This window comes from Opisthorchis viverrini (genome assembly GCF_000715545.1).
Source record: "Opisthorchis viverrini unplaced genomic scaffold opera_v5_20, whole genome shotgun sequence".
Classification (NCBI taxonomy): domain Eukaryota; kingdom Metazoa; phylum Platyhelminthes; class Trematoda; order Opisthorchiida; family Opisthorchiidae; genus Opisthorchis; species Opisthorchis viverrini.
The window spans coordinates 1,649,818-1,672,229 of record NW_008751676.1 but is presented as its reverse complement, the minus strand read 5'-3'; the positions used below and the strand labels follow the sequence as shown (position 1 = coordinate 1,672,229).

Here is a 22,412-nt window from a genome sequence, read left to right as displayed (position 1 = left end):
TAATTCGACTGTCGTCATGGTACCGTCCACACCATCTATAAGCCCGGTGATTCGGCTTTGACTAAGGAACATCGCAGTGGCGGAGAGAAACGGACTTGTGGTTATGTCAAGTGCCGCATGGGTAACGGCGTATACGTCGCGCTAGACGAATTCGCCCTGGCTATGCTGCACCGGCTACGGATGACTCAAATCCTCTGAACATAGTGTTGGATACTTCTGAATTACCACCCACACACGTGCCCCTTGTGCAAACAGAAAAGCTCCCCTCACATGCACACCAAGACGGCGATCCAGCCCTAACCCAAAACCACTTATACCAATGCAGATGACTCCACGTCTGAAAGCCTGCACACACCTAGAAAGAGGATGTGCTAAGACTGTCAGATCCTAACGAAAAATTCGCCCTTTTGTAATATTCCACTGAAATTTCATCTTCTGTCTATTATAGCCAACCGAGCCACAGTGCTCTTTCCTTCCATTGGTTCATCTGCTATATAGCCGATCTTCATAAGTTGTCCTTTTGCCTTCGTCCTTGAGATTGTTCCACCCAATATACTTAGGCTATCATACGCGAGAGAATAAGTTCCATCACTCTCTTAAATCACCCAGCCATCACACAGTTACAACGCCGAAGTCATGTTCAATTTTGAGGGACAAACTTTGATTTTATCTGCTACTTTGAGTTACCTTGGCTGAATGTGTTCTTTGCTACTAATAGTAAGCCATGCTTATTCCCCCTTAAACCCAAACTGAGAGCAATGTTAGATGGGCTTGAAGCCAAAAATATCAAATCAATCCGCATTATATATACATATTTATACCACAATAGACTCACTGATTAGGAGATTTTCTTCTCTGACTCTGTCAACACGTCAATGAAACAGGTCCCTTGAAAGTCTCTCCACCTAATAGATGACAGAGTACACTTATTCTTTCCAGTCCTTCGACCGTCTGTTCTGCCTGCTTAGAGAATTAGTCGACCTAAAGCTTTGAATTGCTTTGTTTCGTAGGCAAAATAATGAGCGCAGGTGGACTTCAAATTATGTGACCTCACAGCAAGTAGTTGTGCGCACTGTGAAACGCACTTATTGACCCTTTTACGGGAAACGTTCTAGGATTGCGTGCTGGGAAATTTCACCGTCTTCTTCTTAAGTAATTTAAGTTCATGAAACTTGCATAAAAACATCAGAAATATGTCCATTTTACAAGAGACATTGTAACAGTAGGCGACGATGAACCGTATAAATTCAAGTAGTGTTATGCATGATCCATCAAGTCGCAACGGAAAACAGTTAACAGCAAGTTTCCCTTACATCTTCCTGACGATCAATCCTATTGCTTATTGTTTCAGCTTGCTGATGGGACTGTTAACGAAGATCAAGTTGTTTATTGCTTTTCTTATCGGCATCAAAAGTGGCACGATATTAGATTCACTGGAAGACAAAAAGCTTGACTTATCTGCATTTTCCACCAAAACGGCCTACCGCTATTGTGGACTTACTCCGTTCAATGATGGAACCCTTCAGAAACTTGATTCTTGCAAGCCCATTCACATTAATGGTATATACAGACACGGGACTCGTGCCCCGTCGCTAAAGGATGTGCAAAGGGTACGAGACCTTCGTGCTAAACTCCTTTCCAGGTCGGTTCATTCAATAATCTGGTTAATGCATTTTAAGTGTAACACGTATGCCGCGTTTTTACATACTCACATGGTGAACTTGAGAGCCCAGTTAGGAAAGTTATGAAGTTTTAGAAAGTTTATGATTGTCCAATAATCCCATTTGTTGAATACACTGATCTCACTATGAAAAACCACTGGTATTTCTTTGCCGCCCCCTTGCTACAGCGTGTTTGCAAGTATCCTAATGTAAGATCCTGAATGAATAAACTACAACTGATCAGAAAGACCAGCAGTGTTGCTTTCCTAGAAGTCGCAGTTTGCCAGGCATTGAATAAAGGTAGATGTAGAAATTAAGAAGTTGGAGATATGAATAGTACAGTGGATCAGTCACCACCAGCTCTGGGATAAATAGCCTCAATAGGATTGTTGATAAAAAATAATGTGAAAGAAAACGAATTTTGTGTAAAATCAGTTTCAGATCCCAAGTTATTAATGATGCACCACAAGTAACGCTGGTTATTTTGTTTACATTCAAACAATCAAGCGAAAATGTGATGTTACCTTCCGGATTCCGTGATTATCCAGTTCCTTTCGCAAATGAAACTGATAGAGGCTTGTTACCACGAGGATTGGAGGAGCTGCACAGTTTGGGTCAGCGTATTCGCAACAGAATGCCTCCTTGGTTCGAATCGACTGACGGCATCAAATTCTACACCAGTTCGTCATCAAGGGCAATTCTCAGTGCACGTTCGTTTTACCACGGTGTGAGTCACGTCCAGAATGTTTTTGTTTTTGGTCTTTATAACGGGTCTTTTAAGTCCAAAGGTTTGTGTGATCCGGAACGTATGAATGATTGACAAAGAAATAATTACTTGGACTCATTCCAAAAGGCTTCCAATGATTTAACAAACTGTGATGGTTTGATCGGTTTCCACAGCAAATCTGGTTAAATGGAAGCTGGCATTCCTTTTCCGTAGATCCGTTTTGTCATACCTTTGCATTAACCTGTAATTATAGAAAACCATATACGGCATTCTTGCTCGTATTTCATCTATTCATTTCACTCAATCCTCAGTCAGTTATTTTTCCGAAGTGAGGATTAACCTTACACAGCAATGAGTGATACCAAGAACGACATGGCCCCAAGTCACAGTTCCCAAGATGAATCATTACGGCCTTCCATTTTACAGACTGCTCCTTACGTTCACCAGATGCCTACATCTGGGAACAGTTATATTTATGCCTCAAACACTAAACGTTTACATTTACGCCTTATCCCTCTTTCGAAGCAATTTCAACGCAATACCTAGTGAAGTAGAACGCAAACTTTCGGAAAGGACGAATGAAGTTTTACTGTTGAACTTGCGCAGTTTCTCTGTGCTTGAGTGTTTCTTCTGAGGGGCTGCAGGTTAGCTGGATATTCCTCAGCGTGGTGGTTATCGAAGTGTGAACGTTTCACCCATGCCATGCGAGTTATGCCCATGATGACGGCGAAACATGAAAGTCATTTATTGGGGTAATGCAGTTTATGTTGTTGTTCATTAAAAGTCCAGAAAAGTTATGGAATTTACTTGAGGACACAATCATCATTCCGGAGTGAGAGAACCGTTGTAAGTTGACAAGCACCTCGTGGATCAACTAAAAATTACACTTCCGTAAACGTTTTCGAAAACGATGACTACGCAGTTGGTTCCAAGCACTTTTCACCTGTTGCAAGCATTACTTACTGTCAGGTTCTTTGGGTAGACGACTTTATGACTCCTTAACGCACACTCTTAGCTTTTAAAAAAGTTTATTCTCTGTGAGAGTTCCCCATCATGAAAATTTTATGGAACCGAAAGAACGTACTATCTTCAAGTTAAGTGGCTCGAAAGCAAGAGTTAGCAGTTGATGAACTACTGCCTTGAATGACTGTGATGATCTCCTGAATGATATGTTACTGCAATGCTCCCCTTGTTTAAATCACCACTTTTCGGTGACCTAGAAGCACATACCGCTTACCCAACAGCTACGGCAAGTGATGTGCATGTGAACTCAAACTTTGTTTTTGTCGTGGCTACGGGGTCGCATTCTGAATAGCACCCATTGATATAAGCTATAATAAGTGAAAGCATATCAATAGGTGATTGCCAGAGTATGAAACATTGTAAAATTTATAAATGCACGAATTGAGTGTTGCAAGAAAGGTGTACTCAAGTTCGAAGTGGCGTGCAACATACCCTGACGGTTACCGAGTTGTCTGTCTCAAAGCACAATAATAATAACACTTTCATCCCTGACAGCCTTCATCAAATAAGTCTGACCAAGCGAAATGTGATAAAAAATTTAAACTCTTCTAGGTGACAGTCAGTAAATTGATGGTCATGAATTTGGCGTAAATCACAATGCCAATCAGCAGAACCCCTCACAAAATTCCTAAGATGAAGAGACAGCCTGCAGGATTTTATACATTGGCTTTTCTTGTTAACTTCAATATATAATCCGTCTGCAGTCCGAATTGTGGTCCCTCAGTGCGCTGTGTCTAAATCCTTAACCACGTGAACCAACGAATGAGAATTACATGATCAACAAAAAACAATCACTCCATTCAGGAAAGTATTGAGATTTTAGCAGCTTTAAACTTTCTGAACCGAACAATAAGTCAAGGTCAGAATGCTTCAATTCTCTGCAAGTCTTAGATAGGACAAAAGAAGATGTAGTTACAAACTTGCAAAGTTTCCTATCTTTTAATTTACCTGTTGAAAAAACCTGCAATTTTCGACACAGAAGTTCGACGTGTATTTTTAAACGGGCATTCGATTTAGTTAACATACTAACCATGACTAAATCACCCATTGCATAGCCGAACAAACTGATGTGGATTTTCATTCCTTGGTGCGGGCTAACTATGGGTAAATAGTGTTGGATACTATTTGGCTCATGTTGTTCCACACCTTGGTATCAACCGGTGTTCAGCATACAACTATGTCAAATTGAGTTACGAGCCATCTGGAAGTGAACTGAGTAAAAGTACTTCTGACCCACTCCTCCTCCTCCTGAGTCTACCTAATGCTAGGGTTACGCTAAAAGACTATCTATAGGTTTTGCTCAGCCCTGATCTGTTAGAAGTGCCGTGCCTGTTGCAGGATGTGTTGCAAAATTAAAATAATTGGGGTCTACGCATTAAAGGAAAAGGTTATCGTTTGTTCCGTTATTTGTGGCCCATGTTCTCACATTTGGTTAACCTCCCACTATCTCATACAGAACATTTTTAGAAGTGTCCAGTCAGAAATTTGCGTTTCTCCTCCCCTGTAGCTATTCAACCTCACACCACTGGATGCTCAAAATACTTGGGATGCTGAACTTCACTTGAATGCACTTCCTGAGACTATTCAAATTGCAGATAGATTTACCCGATTATTTGAATCTTGTAAAAGATATGCGACGGAAATTGGGAAAAATAAGTCGGCACTTGAGGAGCATTTTAAATTCATCGATGGTGCAGAAATGAAAGAAGCGTTCAAGGAAATCATGTCAAGAAATCGGTTACCAGCATCGAAATTTTCAACAGGTACTTTCAGTGACATTTTTGTTATTACCAAGAAGGTAGTTACACAACTCAGGTTGAGTTCGACCTTTTAAATGAAACATAATTGTATCTAGATCAATGCTGAAGTAAGTGTTCTTGTTGTGAGAGCACACTCACAGGCGTGTTTAGTTATAGATTACGGGTAATAGTTACACTTAGAAATATTCATGCATATAGCTTGCCTTTATGACGCATTTTATCTCACCGCAATAGCTTGCTGACGTTAGTAGTGTGGTTCAAATTACTTCCCACCCAGGTAATAAACAAATAACAGTGAGAGAAACTGCAATAGATTCCCTGCTGAACGTTTCTCATTGCATCAAGATCTGATGAATTTGACCACTGTTGGGTGGTCAGCTGATTGTTTCAAGATTACGTAATCATCACTTAAAATCAAATAGTTGCAAGGCCATGGAATTAGGATTGTGAAGAATGGTGACTTGGAAGCTGATATGAATGGTTCCGCCTAGTTATCCAGCTTCTTACCAGAGGCAACGTTTTTACAAAATTAGATACCTGTTTAAGTAGAATGAGAAAATGTTCGGTTAATCTATGCCTGTCATTTATGTAAACTTGGAGACCATTTGCATTTCAGGCTAATATTCTGAACTTTAAACTAAGCAGCAAAGGACTGAATTCTGCTAAATCAAACTGGAAATTTCTAATTAAACTGATTGCTTTTATAGTACTCAGCAACTTCACTTCATTCTTATTGATTACTTGCTGCTGATATCTTGACCACAGAAACCGGAAACCTCAACTGACAATTTTGCAGGGGATGGAGTAAAGCCTTCCAGATTGTTCCAAATGTGACGGTCCCCGTTTTTCTTTGAAAAGATTCATCTAGAAACTTCGTCAAGCAAGCAACATGAATTCAGTCTTACTTTTGGAACCCTCTTATTCTGAGGCAGCTATTTCATCGGTGTTGACAATCATCAGATTTGATAATTTCGTTACTTTATTAGAAACGTCGAATCCACAATCTTGCCACTAATAGCTGAACACTATGCACTTGGTGACGAATGGCAAATCAACAGTGTGATCATTTCACGCGTATAAAGAGCACGTCACTTTCTTAATCGTGGTGTTACGCTGACGTTACTTTGGGTAGCACCTAGAGTGACGATTTACGACGTTGAAAGCCTGAAAAATTTTTTGATGTGTTCCTTTTCGTCCTGTTCATCATCCAGGAACCTGACGCACATGTGCTCTGGTTTTCACTAATTCTGATCATAACAAATCGGGGCATCAGCACGGAGTCTCCACTCTATCAATAGCCTCGTGGATCGTAACATACCGACCGGTATTTCGACAGTGAAGCACGTTTTTCAGCAGTAGTAGGGCCAAAATGATTGTTAGGATATCTCTTCTCTTAGCTTAGTAAGCATTGGCTGCAGTACTGAGCATTGTTTGCATTTCTGCCCAGGGATCGTGTCAATGTGTGATTGCTTTTCCAAGTAACTGCTGATCATTCCGAATAACCGGCCAATTACCGGTAGGTAGTCAGATGGTGTCCTCTGCGGCAACCAGTAATTAACCGTCTATGAGCTTCAGAATTTGTTGAGTGTTTACAGTAAAAATTGATGGGCTCACTTAAACCCCTCGAGCGCCTTCCTCTCCATTGGGATTCATCTTGCATACAAAGGGATTGAACATATGAGCCTCAGCTTAACAGTCTTAAGTTCACCAACCACACAAAACTGTCGATGAACTCATTTTCTGTAATAACTTCAAACTGTTATCTAAATGGACACCTGGTGATTCTGTGCCTAGTAATGGGTTAAAATAAGGAGAGAATTGTCCATCTTCCTTCCAGTTCGCCTATATCAAGGATGGTATTAAAAAATGAATGGAAGGGGTAGTCCCCATTTGTTCGAGGCCTGTTTAAGCTGCAAAAGGTCATTGTATATAAAATACTTGCAAGTGTCAAACATAATATTTTCCGCACTATTCGATTTTGGTCTTTCAGTCGGGCGAGCTCAAGCTTCTTTCTTTACAGGTGACATATACATCATGTTTCGCATATGCGGTTATGAAATTGCCGTGTTTTCCAACGACCAGTCACCTTGGTGTGGTTTCCTACGTAAAAACTATCAACCCATCCTGGAATATATTCTGGATCTAAAGGTACCTGATGGTGATATTTACTTTATTCAAATGAACGTCTTGTGATGGTATATTATTGAAGACCCATATCCAATTCAATCACTTCGAAAAAAACAATAAATAGGCAATAGGGTGACCTTTTAAAAATACTTTCTAACAAATACTGCAGGCGTAATTCAAGTTTTGCAGAACATTTTTTATTGTGCATATTCACACCACTCTCGTTTGAACGGTCGTCCTCCTGCTCTTGCGTAAATATTCTGGTGAGTCCACACCAAAGCGAAGCACTGGACGCGAGCTTCGCTCTTATTAGAGCTCATCAGCAGTGCATATCCGATGGTTGTGCCGGGATTTGGACCCTGGACAACTGACATGCGGTGCAGGCGTGTTACGGCTACTCCAACGCACGTTGGATGCATCTGAATTTTCACATCTGAACAGGCGAACGTGTTCACGCTTGAGCGAAGTGACTGGTATGGCCGAGCAATCAAACGACGACCCAGTAACTGGTTTTGATGATCGATTAACCCGCCAGTCAGGACTCCCCAGTCAGGTAGGGTCATACAGAAAATGCCCATATGCTGTCTCCAGAAAGAAACAGCTCAGGATTGCCGTATATATCGTACTTTCCACAAAACAGAGCTAATAAATGGTCACTAGCACTTGGCGTTAGCTATTCCACGCTTAGTAAGAAGCCCCCTGTCGGTAATCGAACATGTATATGCTGTATAAATTAAGACGGGTGTCTCCCGCTACCACCGGCTTACTTTGCGAGTGAGTGCACCACGCTACTTAACCACGTAATCTTGCTATCTTTCACCACCAAGAGAGTCTCCAATCTTCATTGATGAAACAGCGAAGCGCATGTAGACCACGAATGACGATGAATGTATTATTTGACGGAGTGAGATGTATTTTTTCGCTGATTATTTGTGGAAGGACAAAACGTACAAAATTTTCAATAACTCAACGTCTCAATTACAATGGATGTGTGTCGTCAAGACCAAGCTGATCGGAATCCCGAATGACAAAATAAACTGGGCTTGATTGATATCTACTGGTATGTGTTTATTTTTTAATAGGTTGTTAAAAGTAGTCTGATCATAACAGTCGAATGTAAGAGCTTTCTTATTCCAATGTGTCTTCTCTACACACTGACGTAATTATCACTCAAGGCCATGAAATTTTGCATTGCCTGTTGCAAAATGAAATCTCCGTGGGCGTCCGAACTAACCTGCACTAACTATCGGAACACTGTGGGAAATCGAGCCCTACCCAGCCGAGCTTTGACTACGAATTCAAAGAGACCGTGTACAGGCAAGAAAACATTGGCTGGAAGTTTCTTAGTGATTCAAACTAAAGTAGATATTTCCATCAGAACCCCATATAAGCAGATAATGAGCAAGTTCCTACATCCTCTAGCTATTTAGCAAAGTCATGTTTATGACAAGTTTATGGCCTTTTAACGGATATTTCCAGGCCAATGGCTGTTGACCCTGAACGATCGTGGTAACCTTGGTGATATCTAGATTACTTTTCATGCCATTCTTTGAACACAAATCCTGCTGTTGTAAGCTCGCTGGTAAACAAAGCGAAATGACACGTTCCAAAACCAACGAGGTTCATATTATCAGTAACATGCTGGAGCGAGACAATTATACAGACATGACGAACTGCAGAAAAGCCACTCACCTTGTCCACTGTTCAGACTGGTTGCTTGTCCAGGGGAGCAGATTTGACACCCATGCTTCGCTGCCGCACAGCCATGAATTTTACCTTATGCTATAGGCCCTAGAGTGGACTGAATAGAAAGAGACTCGTTGATCTTGTGCTGGCCTGTGTCAAGCATTCTGAGGTGCCCATATCTCCAAAAGTTCAGTCAGACAATCTGGATAGAAACTGACAGCGAGAACGCTACTGACATCTATCAGCCGCCGTTTCTTGCAAGGTCCCCAGCCAAGCACAGGTAGGGTCATGAGGATTCCTTCCGGGAAGACTACCGCCCTTCTGTCAAGACATAAGTTGTCCATCTGGAGGTTTGCACCATTCTGAAGGAGGTACGGAGAACAACATACGTCTCGGTAGATGGTGTTGTGGCATGCGTAGCACACGACCAAGCCACCGCAGTTGGTGGTGCTGGATGTTTCCCATGTTTGAAGTACCCGCTGCACAAACACCTTCCCGTTTTTTAAATACCTCGTCACTAATCCGTGGACGCCATCCGACAACACCAACGCATTTTGGGCATTAGTGACCAAAATCCTGAAGACGCTTCACGTTATCTGTCCGCAGGGCCACGTCTCGCACCCATAAAACAACACAGCCCTTATTGTAGCTTAGTGTGCGCGACCCTTAAGATCCAGTGAGACGCCATTTTGACACCGCAACTGACACATATTAGCGGACGTGATCGAGCATTTGAGAGTCTTGTACTTACTTCATGAGACACAATTCTGTGAATTCTGATACAACTACCGAGGTATGGAAAATTCTCCATAACCTCCAGTGATTCTCCATGAGTTGTAGTCGGTATTTCCAGAGACTGTACATTTTGAAGCATGACCTTGCACTGTGAAGGTGCTAGACATTGCTGATCACCTGTTCTCTGTATGCTTCCTACTTTCTTGCATATTGCACTTGGTTGTGAACATGCTAGAGGTGCACTCTCAGTAAAGAAAACCGGGTGACGCTTGGTACGCAACCTGTAAAATTCTCACGAAACCCTTAGAATAATATTTCTAACATGCAATCTCGTTCATGCTACGGTCACCTCGGATTGCGATATAATCCGTGCTGGTCTAATACATGGGATGGCCAAAAAGCAAGCTGTGGATGTAGGTGGAGGTCAATTCATTGGTTGTTGGAACGCTCGTGGTCTACTTGACTTACTGATGTTATTTGAACTACGTTCATGCAGCCCCCACATGAACTGTATTCTGGTGTGCGCATTATGTGCTTCACCAGTGAAAGATCATAAGTCTTATAGACGTGCGGGCTCCGGAAACGTAGGAAATCTATATCTCATACCTGAATGAGCACGGATTAAACTCTACTTCGTTGCTAGACAAAAAACTTGTACTGTAATGCGCTTCAACGCAGAGCCATTCAGCCACTCGGAAGACATGTTTCCGGTGCAACGACAGCCATATTGAACGATAACAGATATAAACTTTGATCTGATCAGTTGGATCACTTAAACGCTTTACGGGTAGCTTTGAAAACCTCCATAAAATAAGTCTCCAGACTCTGTGACATGACCTTGCTAAGTTGACCGTAGCGCGTATCACTAAATCAGTTCCCTTCTTACATTTTGCCGAAGGGCCACTTGATCAGTCAGGAGAGGTTGCATTTCACAGTGGTCGAAATAGCATTAGACAAGGTATCCGTTTCAAACACTGGTGATTTCGGCAATACTTTTCTGTCCATAAAGTGGTTCCAAGAAGCCCTTTGTTTTCAATGTATTAGCTACTTCCTGTCGGTGAATGGTTACTCAACAACTACGACAGGAAAATGAAACGATGGGCGGAGTAATTTAAACAGCTGTTAAACGGTGACGAAAACTCGCCCTCACGACCAGTCCAGTCCCAAAATCATGCGATGGCAACTGTGAAGAGCCAAATACACCGGAGATAACCGCGATAGTCAAAATAATAAATGACAAAAAACCTCTCGAATGATACGGGCTCTCTACTGAGTTCTGTGAAAATTGCATCCCTGTATTTCTCGAACCACTCCACAGACACTTTCAGTCAAGCTGGAAAATTGAATCTGTTCCGCGTGATCGGCTTAATTCAATTTTATCAATGATCCCCCAAAAAGTGATAGACAGATGCCACGATAGATTATCGCGGTATACCATCATTGGTGTAACTGCAGAAATTTTCGCATCCTTTCTGTTATAACGTCCTCTCCAAACGTTTTGTGCATCACAAGGCCAAACCAAAGAGGGTTACGTCCAGGAAAAAGTTCTTTGGCCGAGCAAACTTCAGAATATTGTTGAAATTTCACTCTAACATGCCATATTTAATCGACTTCCGGGCTGCGTTTGATTCAATTGGTCCTAAATTATCGTGATTACTCCACTAAGCTGACGGCATCTTTGGTAAACTGACAAACCTCATTGAGACACATTACCTCTTGGTAAAGGCTTGAGTCTAACCATACGACGAAGAGGCAACAGAGCTCGGGATTGATCCAGTTATACGACAGGTTTGCCTGATTTCGTTGGTGCTTTTGAACTCAGCAATACGTGTGTGCCTGAAATGCTTCTCCTGAATGGCGTGTACCACCAGATGTCCCCTGATGCACACTGTTGTCCCACCATTTCAGATGCACCCATTCAACTTGAAACTTATTGGTTAGTAGTTGGAAATGCTGATGGCTTTAGAACCGCCTTCTGTTCACCTTCCAATTTTATTCCTTCGGCTTTACACTATACAAAGAGCGCTCGCTTAAATGCAGATTCAACCCAAAACGAACTCTGGAATTTTCTTTCGTGGGCCTGTGTTCATCGGCGAATGTGAAAAGCCTGCCCAGAATCCCGGTGAGTTCACCGTTTACGGGCTAAATACATACAAACAAAATGTGCGGCATTTTGTATGTGGCCCGGTTGAATTTTCCACTCAACCACTCAGTCAGTCAAAGAATTTCGTTTCGTGTCGGTTGGAAACACTCGGAACCGATTGAGAAGTTACCCTTTTCCGACCGTTTTAGATGTTTTTTCAAACTTCCGAAGACGCTTCCTTTCTCTTTGTTTATCTCCGCAAATATGCGAGGAAGCCGGTCAGTGCCTGTTCCTTTATTACATGGCAACAAATGCATGGGTAGCAACCTTTACCAAATGGAACAGCTTACTGACAGGAGTAGGTACGGCATCTAGCGCAATATATTTTGAAAAATGTGATTATCGCTTAACGGCGAAAATCTTCGCTAGAGTCCAAAAGCCGCCGTTGCAGTAAACGGGGTTGATGAAAAGAATGTGAATAAAAAAGTTGTGCGATCGTGAATTTCTGCACTCCTTTGACCAAAATATCCCGAACTCTATAATATTGTTTATAGCAGTTGAAGTGCAAATTTTCACACATCAGTCTTAGGAAAGAACAAACAGGAACTACATTTGTGCAGGGCGTCCAAACATCTAATCAATTACAGGTGGGCTATAAATGGTACTTTGCTTCCGCTTCTTTTCATGACTCCTCAGTCAGAGTAATATTGGTTCGTTTTGGTTAGCCCAATATCCGATACGGAAACGCGGTAATGTTGGTTGCGGTATGAATTCCACAACGATTGTTTAAGAGAACGACAAATGGAGAAATATAGTACGACGTGAAAAAAAAATACGGTCCACGTTGATTTTCAGCGAACGGCAGGACTCAAACTTTTATCATCGTAAACAGTTGAAATTGGACATTTTTGTCCCAACAAGTGTCTGTGATGATGTTGCCACCCATTAAGTGACGCCACACTTAACAGAACTTTATGATTCAGCGCACCCTGTCTGAAATATTTTCGATGCAGACCAGTTGACATCATAAATCCAAGGGAAATAATGATGGCAATCATTTACGAGCTTGCCATTAAAGAGATTAACGGGGATACTACCTCGAAACCATGTGGCTGACGTACATCTTATCGCTTCTGTTTTACATTCTCAGCACTACTGGCTCAGAGCCTACGGACGTGAGTTGAACTATATCCATGCATGCCCCCTCGTCGCGGAAATGTTACGAGAGATTCGTGAAGCTGCTCTAAGCTATAAACGAAACAATTTTAACATGTGAGTGTATTCGCACCATTCTTATCGCATAATAGGCAAATTATTTGCATTAAAACATAATAGTATGATCATGGTGTTCCACGCCTCACTGTAGTACCAAGGTTAAAACCAGCTGCTCTCCCTGGTACATGACCATGTTATCCAACCGGTTTGGAAGTGGGTAGATATCTCGAACTGCTGGCTTCCTATTAATGCCTGAAAAAATGATGTGAATTAATTTAGATTTAGAAGGTTGGCGATGGAACGACTAGCTTGTTTTTTCATAAGCTTATGTTTGTGATTCCATATTGACACCAAAATCCGCCAATTAGATGAATCGTCTCCTGTGGGGAGAGCCACTGCAATGCAAACCATTACGACCTGATTAGCATGCTGCCAGATACATCTCTTGTCAAGAGGAAAAGCTGAATCTGGAAGGCGCTCAGGAAACGAGGCAGTAGATAAACGCGGTGTACTTTTCCAGATGTAAATGTGCTATCCTCTGCCGATATTCAGGTTTTAGGGCCGGGAGTGTTCCAGTGGGAACGGTAAATCTGAGCTAGAAACAAGACGGAGATCTGAGCGATTTCTAGGGCGAATCGATCGATGCTGTTACTGCTCTATAAATACTTTTTAGGCGGAAAGAAAGCCTTTTTCTCAATCCTAATTTCAAATATGCCAAGTTGGACAGGTTCCCCACATTTTACGCTGATGCGCAGCTGAATAGCAGGGCTTTCACATTCGTCTGATGAGAGGCAAGTCGTTGTATTTAACGTTTATCTTTATTTACTTGATGATCCAGCCACAGTGCAGAAATTTCAGTCATTGAAATCTGATAATTGGTCTATCTAGACCTTTTGATTGCATTTTTTCCATTCTTACTTCCTACTGTATAACAGACACTTAGATTGGATGGCCACAGCCTTACGGGTTCTACTTTTAGGAATAAAGCTCTAGAACTGAAAAAACTAACTTGGGAGCCATCAAACCTTTGCCTGACTTGCGTGTGAAGCCAGTGAAGTTCCTTGATGTCATCGGATCAGACGTATGTGTTGAAAATTATTGGGAATCTGAGCACTAGTGCTTCTAGGTTTCTACGGGTACCACGCATGATCTGATGCTTGCTGAGTCGTTAGCAAAGGAAATCAGATAAAGTTGGTCATGATATCATAACTTTTACCTCAAATCAATATACTGGTACGGCGTCGCTTTTCGGTAGAATATCCTAATTTAGCCATTCGATGCCACTGCTCAAGTCATCGCTACAAAGGCCGGTGGTTATACATCGCCAATGACGATTTTTGTAATGTTATTTTACAGTGACACTCTGGACTTTTGTCTCTTGTTGGACCTCAAGAAAGATATCAACATTTGATGTGTGAACTTTTGCTGGTTGGTCTGCTCTACTGTACCGAACGCTTTACTTGACGGCACTCCGGTACTCTAAAATACAACCAAATTTTTGCTCTGGTAATATATTACACCAAACATGTACTCGTTGAAAGCACACGACCTCTGTCAGCTGTCCATGCAGTGTTTCTGCTGAGGCCACGGCCGTTTCTCGTTTCATCCAGTCTTTTACAAAATGGCCGATCCAAACTTGGGTCTTCTACGTCTAAGTCGCTTTGCTTAAAACCTCCTGAACAATTCAAGAAAATATTCCTCCCGAAATCCCATGGGATTCGTTGTGATAATAAGCTGATAAGAACGATGCCAACTTAGTAAAATTCGTCCTCTGTCCTCCACTCTCGTTTTTTATCTCTTCCGGTGAACAGATCACACGCGGGAGTCCACCGGGCTTCATTTTGGTTTGGTCATGCTGAGACTCTCTTACCGGTGACTACTCTCCTGGGACTGTTCAATGACTCAGTGGGTAAAGAAGAAAGTGAGATACTATATGCCGACGGATTTAATGGATGGCTGAGCAGAGTGCGCACTAGTCCACCATTACCTACAACCTTCCGGGCTGGTCATATCATTCCTTTTGCAGGAAATCTAATGCTCGAATTGTATCACTGTCCAAACGAAGGTGAGTAGTATTTTCTCAACTGTAGTATCTCCCCACTGAATAAACAAAAAAGTCGTTAACTCATTGATTCCTCGATAAAACTTAGGATAATGTACAAATGCACGCAGCAGACGATCATTTTCGGCCATTTCTGTTTAAATAACTTGATAGATCTGAACGTATGAATCTGGAAGAATATAAAATTTTGATCCACAAATATGTCTGGTGTTTTGATGTTACATCATGAATTCAACATGGCTGCCTACAACCCACTTACAGGCAGCTTGTCGTGTTACTCAGTTCTTACTTTTTCGAGGCAGGTACTGTATTGCAAACACCTATCAATTTTCTCACCTCCATCCCAAGCACAAATCACGATTTTCAAACCGTTGATCGGCCTAAATAATCTTAGTTAGTTACCGAATCCCTCTGTGTCTTTGGTATTTTATTCGTAAACTACTGGTACTACACAGCGTACCACTACGGTCGAAATTTATCTGGGTGATAATTTGAAGGTGATTATTCGAATAAAGGCTGCATTGGAACGGAACTTTTATATACAGTGTGAGTGGTCTATTATCGAACACTTGCCAGCTTGCTAGCGAAATGGATGGGAATGTTTAGAGAATGGATTGCGATCAAAGTGAGAGAGTGACCAAATGCTATACAAATTCATCGAGAGGCTCCTGAAAAGAACCAAGATAAACTAGAAAGTAAATGTCTGCGAAATCTCGGAAGAAACCGCTAATAACTGTGTCTAAAAATGTCGAAGCTGAAAGTATGGAATGGCGGGCAAAGTAAACAAATACCTAAATCCTCTCGTTTTGGCCTGGTTGTGCTACACTGTTTGGCATCCGGTCACGAGCGTTCTTTTGACAACCACGGCTCCGTAAATTCGCCCCGAATACGGATGTCTTAAATTTGTGATGGGCAGTGGTATACAAAATAATGGGTAGCCGTAATAACACGTCTACCTCGATGACCACTTTCTTTCTTTTAAGTCAAAAACACGTCTTTTATTTAGCCACACTCTGCTCCTTCAGCTTGCTCATAAGAAGCAAATGATGGGACATATTATGTCCCAATTCTGTATGCAGTTTCTCCTGTGCGACCAGATTCTTTCACGGACTGTAGAATATTCCGTATTGTATCTTGCCGTGGCACTATTTATCTTCAGAAATGTTCGCAAAACTCCCCCCGTGAGCCACCAGACGTCTTTTTTGGTTATGGGACAACAGCATTAAGCCATTGGAAGATGCAAAGGAACTTTTGAATCAACCTATAATTCTGACCCTATCTATTCTACTATATTCAGTTTCCCCGCAAGGGAGTGATCCTCTTGCTGGATTCTTCGTTCTTCCTCGTGTAAACAACCAAACGGTCGCTTGGCCGCTAGCTTCTCCAGTTCAACCACCAACGTCCAAGTCACCCGGTGCGCCGTTCGCCCCACTATCTTCTGTACTAAATTATTTCAAAGCGTGCACGCCGGATGCCTACGATGAAGAAAAGCATTGCAACCTGGATTAGCTTATCGTTTCAACAGGTCGTTTGTGGATCCATAATAATACTTGTGTACCTACATGCTCTAGTCTCCGTGATGCATGAATTACTTACTTGCCTTTTGTTGAATATTAACATGCAGTTTCAATGGCTTCGGAAAATCCCCCGAACTAATTTTTGCACATTTTATTTACTCTTCCTATAACTCTTTGGTTATACTGGCAATAAAATTTTGCTCACTAACCGTTATTCTTATTTTTATCAAACTTTACTTATGAATGACACGAAAATGACGGAATCGAAGCATTTCGTACTCTTTTGATCGTAGAAAGGCCAAAAAGTAATGAAGTGATGTGGATTACCACTTTGCGCTCAAAGCCGTCGTCCTAGCAGACGTAGATGAGAAAACACTACTGAGTAATTTGCCCGGTGCAAATAGGCGCTTTATTTCACTTCTTTCTTACTGCTCGCTTTTGGCAGGTATTGCGAGCAAAGAACCTCCACGAATCTGTTCAACCTCGTAATCCGTGTCGACTCCCAGCGTCGCTAAATTGGATAAAACATATATTAGGTTTCAGACTTACAGCTACATTTTTGTTGATTTGCTGTCTATTGTTGATTACCTATTGTTAGTCACATGAAAGCAGCCTTTCGTTTGTGCCTCCCGCACCTTAAAACCCATCGCAGAATTGCCCAGCATGGACCAATAGACGCATAATATAGAGGACGGTCACATGTCCATCCAAACTCTGGGATGACGCTACATTCCTATAGTCCACAACTTTGGGACTTATCTTGCCCCAGAGTCTCACCAAACCTATTTTTCGCACTTGTACATGAGTGCAGACAGATATACGGTGAGAAACTCGTTTCAAATAAAGCGGATTCAAGGTATGGATGAAGTGATACTCAAATGAATACGCCATTTATGTTTTTCGACTACTTGTGCTGTGAAAAACGTCCGGCCATGTCTCAGGATATCGAAAATACCGGAGAATGTGTTCCATATTCGACACCCTGTCAAAACTAATGAAAGCACGGAGGAGAAGAGTCAATAATTTGTATACAGCAATATTTCGTGTTTGGATTAAAATGCCTATTGATGGGTGCTCTCTCTTGGCTTCGGATGATAAAGAAGATGCGTATCCCGTGCCACTTCTCTCTCCTTCTTGCCATATTTACGTAACAGACAGTATTTGCGTCAGCAACCGAAAATCCTAGTTTTCAAGAAGGCTGTACGATGAGTGCATAAATTGAAAAAAAATACTGTAAGAATGGTGTGTTGATCAGGATCATTCTGACGCGGTTCCACCCTGACAGTAACTGTGATGTGCATGTCCATTTTTGGTTCTACCTGCTGGCATAACGTTTGTTGTCATTCCCTAAGTTTTCTTGAAGAATTTAATTCAAAATCTGGTAGAAGAGTCTTTTCAACGGAAGAAAGCTTTCCAAGACTGACCTCATAAACAGTAAATCACTTAGAGGGCAAGTGTGAGACATGCGACGGGACTAACCAAGTCCAGTACCGTAATAAACAAGCCCACTATTTGGCACAGTCAACAGTAGAGTAAATAGAAACAGAAACATGGTAATTGTCACTCTGGTAAAGAAAACTCCAGTGTAAAATCAGTCTAGGCTACATTGCCTTGCGATTTATATACATGCATATCATCTCAGGCTGGGCTAGAAAATGTGAAACCATAGTACAATTTTTTTTCGATCAGTCGGCTCTTCTTTCATCTGGCCCATTAGCCTTGGCGACTGCTTAGTTGCCATTGTATCGGACTGATGTTTCAAGAGACGACACTGAATATTTTCAGCTTGTATGCTTTTCAATCAATTGGAAAAGATTTGGGACCGATTGGGAAGTCATCTCTTCAGTGGGGTGTGGTAAACAAAATAAAAACAAAACAAAAATAAATCCACCGATTGTTTACCAAACCCCTCTGAAGCTTGTATGCTTCTTGAGGAATATGCGACATGCGTAACCCTAGAACGATCTTAGTAGGGACACAGAGAACCCTATTTTTTTCACTGACACCAGGTACAGCCGATAAATTTTGCAAAAAACTTAGTCCTCATCCATATGGAAATTAGCAAATTAGCTTGAAATAGTACTTATACAAGTTCTGTGGTGGGACACCTATCACTAGATCAAAAATAACGGAAAATGAGTAAGCAGAGTAATTAAATGGTTTAGAATTGGAGGAGTTGGAGAACAATTACTATCCCAGTGTTTACTATCTCCACATCATGGTATCTCACCTGCCCCACTTGAAAACCAGTGATACAAACGGTAGCATTGTTTTAACAATCAGATCACACTTGCCAATGAGAATGGACAATAGTTTGCAGTACTTATCAACAGGTTAAGAAGCACAACAGTTACATCTTTTTGGCTGATCAGATGGCTCCGGACCTGTTAGCCAAACTTGGCAAGTAGCTTGTAAACGTTTTATCCTCAATCGGGGAGACATCTCCTCACATGCGTCGATATAGTTTCCAAAGTGTACCTGATAACGTCCCATGCGAGTAGTCTATGGATATGTACCCTTCTTGTACTCTTATTGGTCCGTCCGCAATTCGCGCTGCGTTATGGCCTGTGTATTTGGTATTCCACTGGTTTGTTAGGTAGCTCTTTGGTGGCTTTAGGTTCTCTCTCGGTTATACTGCATTTTGAACTTGGTTGACCGCTTTGGCCTTCTGTGATTTCTTCGGTTTGATTGCTCTGCGCTTAGTTCGCATCTTAGTCTCATCTTTAGCTCAATTTGCCAGTCGCGCTTTTTCTCTTGATATTCTTGTGTTGGCCGATTTGGGTGCGTCTTAATGGTGGATTTGTTACCTCTCTTTGCTGAGTCCTTCGCCCTTGATGACCCCATTTGGTGCGATCCTGATCCAGGAAAGTGGAATAACCCCCTGGATGTTCTGATTTGTCTGTTTCTTCCATATATTTCCCTCCGGTTTGTCAAGCAGCTTTGCTTTCTGTAGTTTTGTAGTGCGCATCCCATCAGCGTACGATAGACTTGGTCGATTTTCATGTTTTTGGTGGGTGTTCTCAGTGGATGGATGCCCGTTCTCTCTTTGTTGTTGCTTGTACAAATATGCGAACGTATCTCCAGTCGAATTTGCGTCCACCTTGACCGTCGGGTGCGGAGTAGAGTGAAAGTTGGGTGCAACTTCGTGTTTGTGTATTCTGCTTGCCTTCCTACTGGTCTTACTTAGTGTTTGTCGCAATCACTGCACTGATTCTTGTTTACGGCACTGATCCTCATCATTGTGTCCAATCCTTCCCTTACGCTTATCGGTGACTATCGCAGGATGCTCGCAGGTTTGTCGTTCATGTTGTGTCGCAATGTCGTAACAGGTGTGCAGTCATTTCCGAAATGTTCCTGATGCATGGAGGTGTTACCTGTTTGCCTCACCCTTGTGCTTGTAGGTTGCTAAATTATATTTTCTGAGGTCCGCCAGATAAGGTTTCTTGGGTTTCTCTGAAAAGCTTCGTACAATCGTTCCGTTTTTATGACTTTTGACGCTATAGTGAAAACTGTCCGGAGGCGGTTATTTTGGGACAGTTTGAAATTTTCCATAGTACCTGAGAATCCGGTCTGTATGAGTTACCTTTCCGTAGGCTTATGTCTGTAGCTGTCCGTTTGACATCCCGGTTGTGAGATGACCTAAGAATGCCAGTTTTTGATTAGGTTGTTCTTCCAATGTAGATTGAACATCGTCAAAAAAGCTCTTTATTAGTTGACTTATCCATTGTATTTCATTGCTTTTATGCCGACAAAAGTATTGTTCACGTAGCCAATCCATAAACTGAGTTTTAAGTCCGGAGGTAAATTTTGTTTCGGATATTGCATTGCATTTTTGTATGAAATCCGGAAGTCGGAGTTCCCGCCGGAGCCACTCGTTGTTCTTCATAGTGTACTCCGCTGATTTCAAAATATTAGGTTAGGCATGACCTAAGCGCTTCCCAGAGGTCTCCCTTTTCCAGGGATCCATTTGGTACGCCAGGTACATTAAGTAGTTTGGCAACAATTTTCTTCATGGAACTCAGGCCTACCAACATGATTAGTAAGCATATCAGACAAAACCATTATTTCACCCTCTCTAATGTTTGTATTCCTCATTTTTCCAAAGAATTGTTTTGCATTGCTGACTGAGCATTGCCACCCACTGATGATATTTTTCAGCCTTCTACAAAATTCATTTGACAGGCTGTAATTAAAAGTCATCGGAGGTTATATGATTCGTCGTTACATTGTTATCTCTCCACATACTTTCGGCCGTACGCAGAGGAGAAAATGATCGAGTCCTGAGCTCTCATTTCCCAGTACTGTCGTCTTGTAATCCTTTGAAGCTCTTGGAGTTTTTCCGGTTTTTATTGATTTCGTTCTCAAGATTTTTGCTTTGGTGGTTCTCAATGCGGCGATACAGACTCATGTTGTTCAATATAGATTTCATTTTAATGATGCAGTTCCGGCTTCTCCATGACGACCATCAGGCCTCACTTGTCACCTCAGAGAATGACGATTGTGGTCTTTCTTTGGCTTGTTCACTGCCTCCTTTCCTTTGCTTGACAAGACACTAAATACTTTGTTGCGTGTAACGGCTAGAACTGCGGTTTGGCGAGGATGCTGTTGAGCGTCCTCATTAAGTTGAGTGTACTTCCTTGCTGCTACTACTCTAGCTGGGTGTTCCAGGTTGAAATTGAGTCCCTTGATTAGGACGTTCTTCTCTACTTGTGCGTTGTCTTCTGGTGGGGTATTTCATCCAAAACAGTGTATCTCCTGTATCACACGACTTTAAGAACTACTCTGCGAATGGAATCACCTTTTGACTTCCTTGAACAGGATCAGACAAGGCAGCTACGACACCGTATCAATCCAAAAATGACCAGTAGCCATGAAAGTAGAGGTAGACTGTGATGTTGACGAATATTATTAAGTCCGAGGCAAATAATGAGTACAGCAGTCCTAACAAAAATGACCTTACTGGATTTACTAGTTTGAATCATCTGAACATAAATAAGCCTGTGGATTCATGTACACCTAGAGTGACGTACCTGTTATACTAGCTTTTCGATCGATCCATGGGCACATTTGCACCCATGCTGTCCACAGCGTCCAGACACTATCTGCTGACTTAGGTCAGATTCAACTAATGTCTGGATTCAGAAGCTACTTTGCTAGGACTTGTCTCCTATGGTTTGTTTACGGCATTGCTAGAGTCCCCAGTCAAGTCTTAGTAGGGTTGACGGCTGGGCAGCGGTCCCGATTGCAGGTAAGCTTAGACAACCAACGGGCATATCTGTTTGGTAATCACACCTTATCGCAGATCAGGTTTCTGCAGGCTAGAATTTAGCTTGAACTAACGCAACCGTTCGATACGGCCAAGAAAACCGTTCTCTACCTAACTGATAAAATCTGCTAGAGTGTGTAAAGGCGCAGATAACGTCAAAATATTCATCAGTACTAACTCTGTATGCCCAGAGACATAAAGTAATCAAGTAAAGTAACCAAGTTGTCTCTGCACCTTCGTTGTCAACTCCGCTTGCTCCACCGAACGAGCGTCTTTGTGACTGTGTTCACCAAGATGCTAAAATGTGCGTGCATTTTGTGTTCTGTTTGAAATTCAGAGAGTCATTGGGGGGTTGGAAATCAACGAAACTAGCATTTCACCAACAATTCTGTTGATTGTCTCTCTTTTAAACTGTCTTGCGCTGTGATAAGATACCCGTCAACGCAAATTATTTTCATATGAAAGCACTCGGTTGGCAGAGAAATGGACTTAAGAGTTAGATCTCTATGTTGGTATTCCACAGGAAGGCGTGCCTACTGGCTTATGCAAT

General features: G+C 41.9%; 2 protein-coding genes across 2 annotated transcripts; both read left to right on the top strand.

Annotated features, from left to right (window-relative positions):
- Window positions 1-1,259: 1,259 nt before the first annotated feature.
- Window positions 1,260-7,944, top strand: T265_01827 (hypothetical protein; the record flags this gene model as incomplete). The annotated part of the gene is made up of 5 exons (XM_009165937.1): window positions 1,260-1,642; window positions 2,169-2,388; window positions 4,919-5,174; window positions 7,192-7,319; window positions 7,612-7,944. The coding sequence occupies 5 exons, from the start codon at window positions 1,260-1,262 to the stop codon at window positions 7,942-7,944; spliced, it is 1,320 nt and encodes a 439-aa protein (XP_009164201.1).
- Window positions 7,945-12,952: 5,008 nt separating this feature from the next.
- T265_01826 (hypothetical protein) lies at window positions 12,953-16,588 on the top strand (the record flags this gene model as incomplete). Its single annotated transcript, XM_009165936.1, has 3 exons — window positions 12,953-13,074; window positions 14,829-15,082; window positions 16,377-16,588. The coding sequence occupies 3 exons, from the start codon at window positions 13,019-13,021 to the stop codon at window positions 16,586-16,588; spliced, it is 522 nt and encodes a 173-aa protein (XP_009164200.1).
- Between the last annotated feature and the right edge of the window lie 5,824 nt (window positions 16,589-22,412).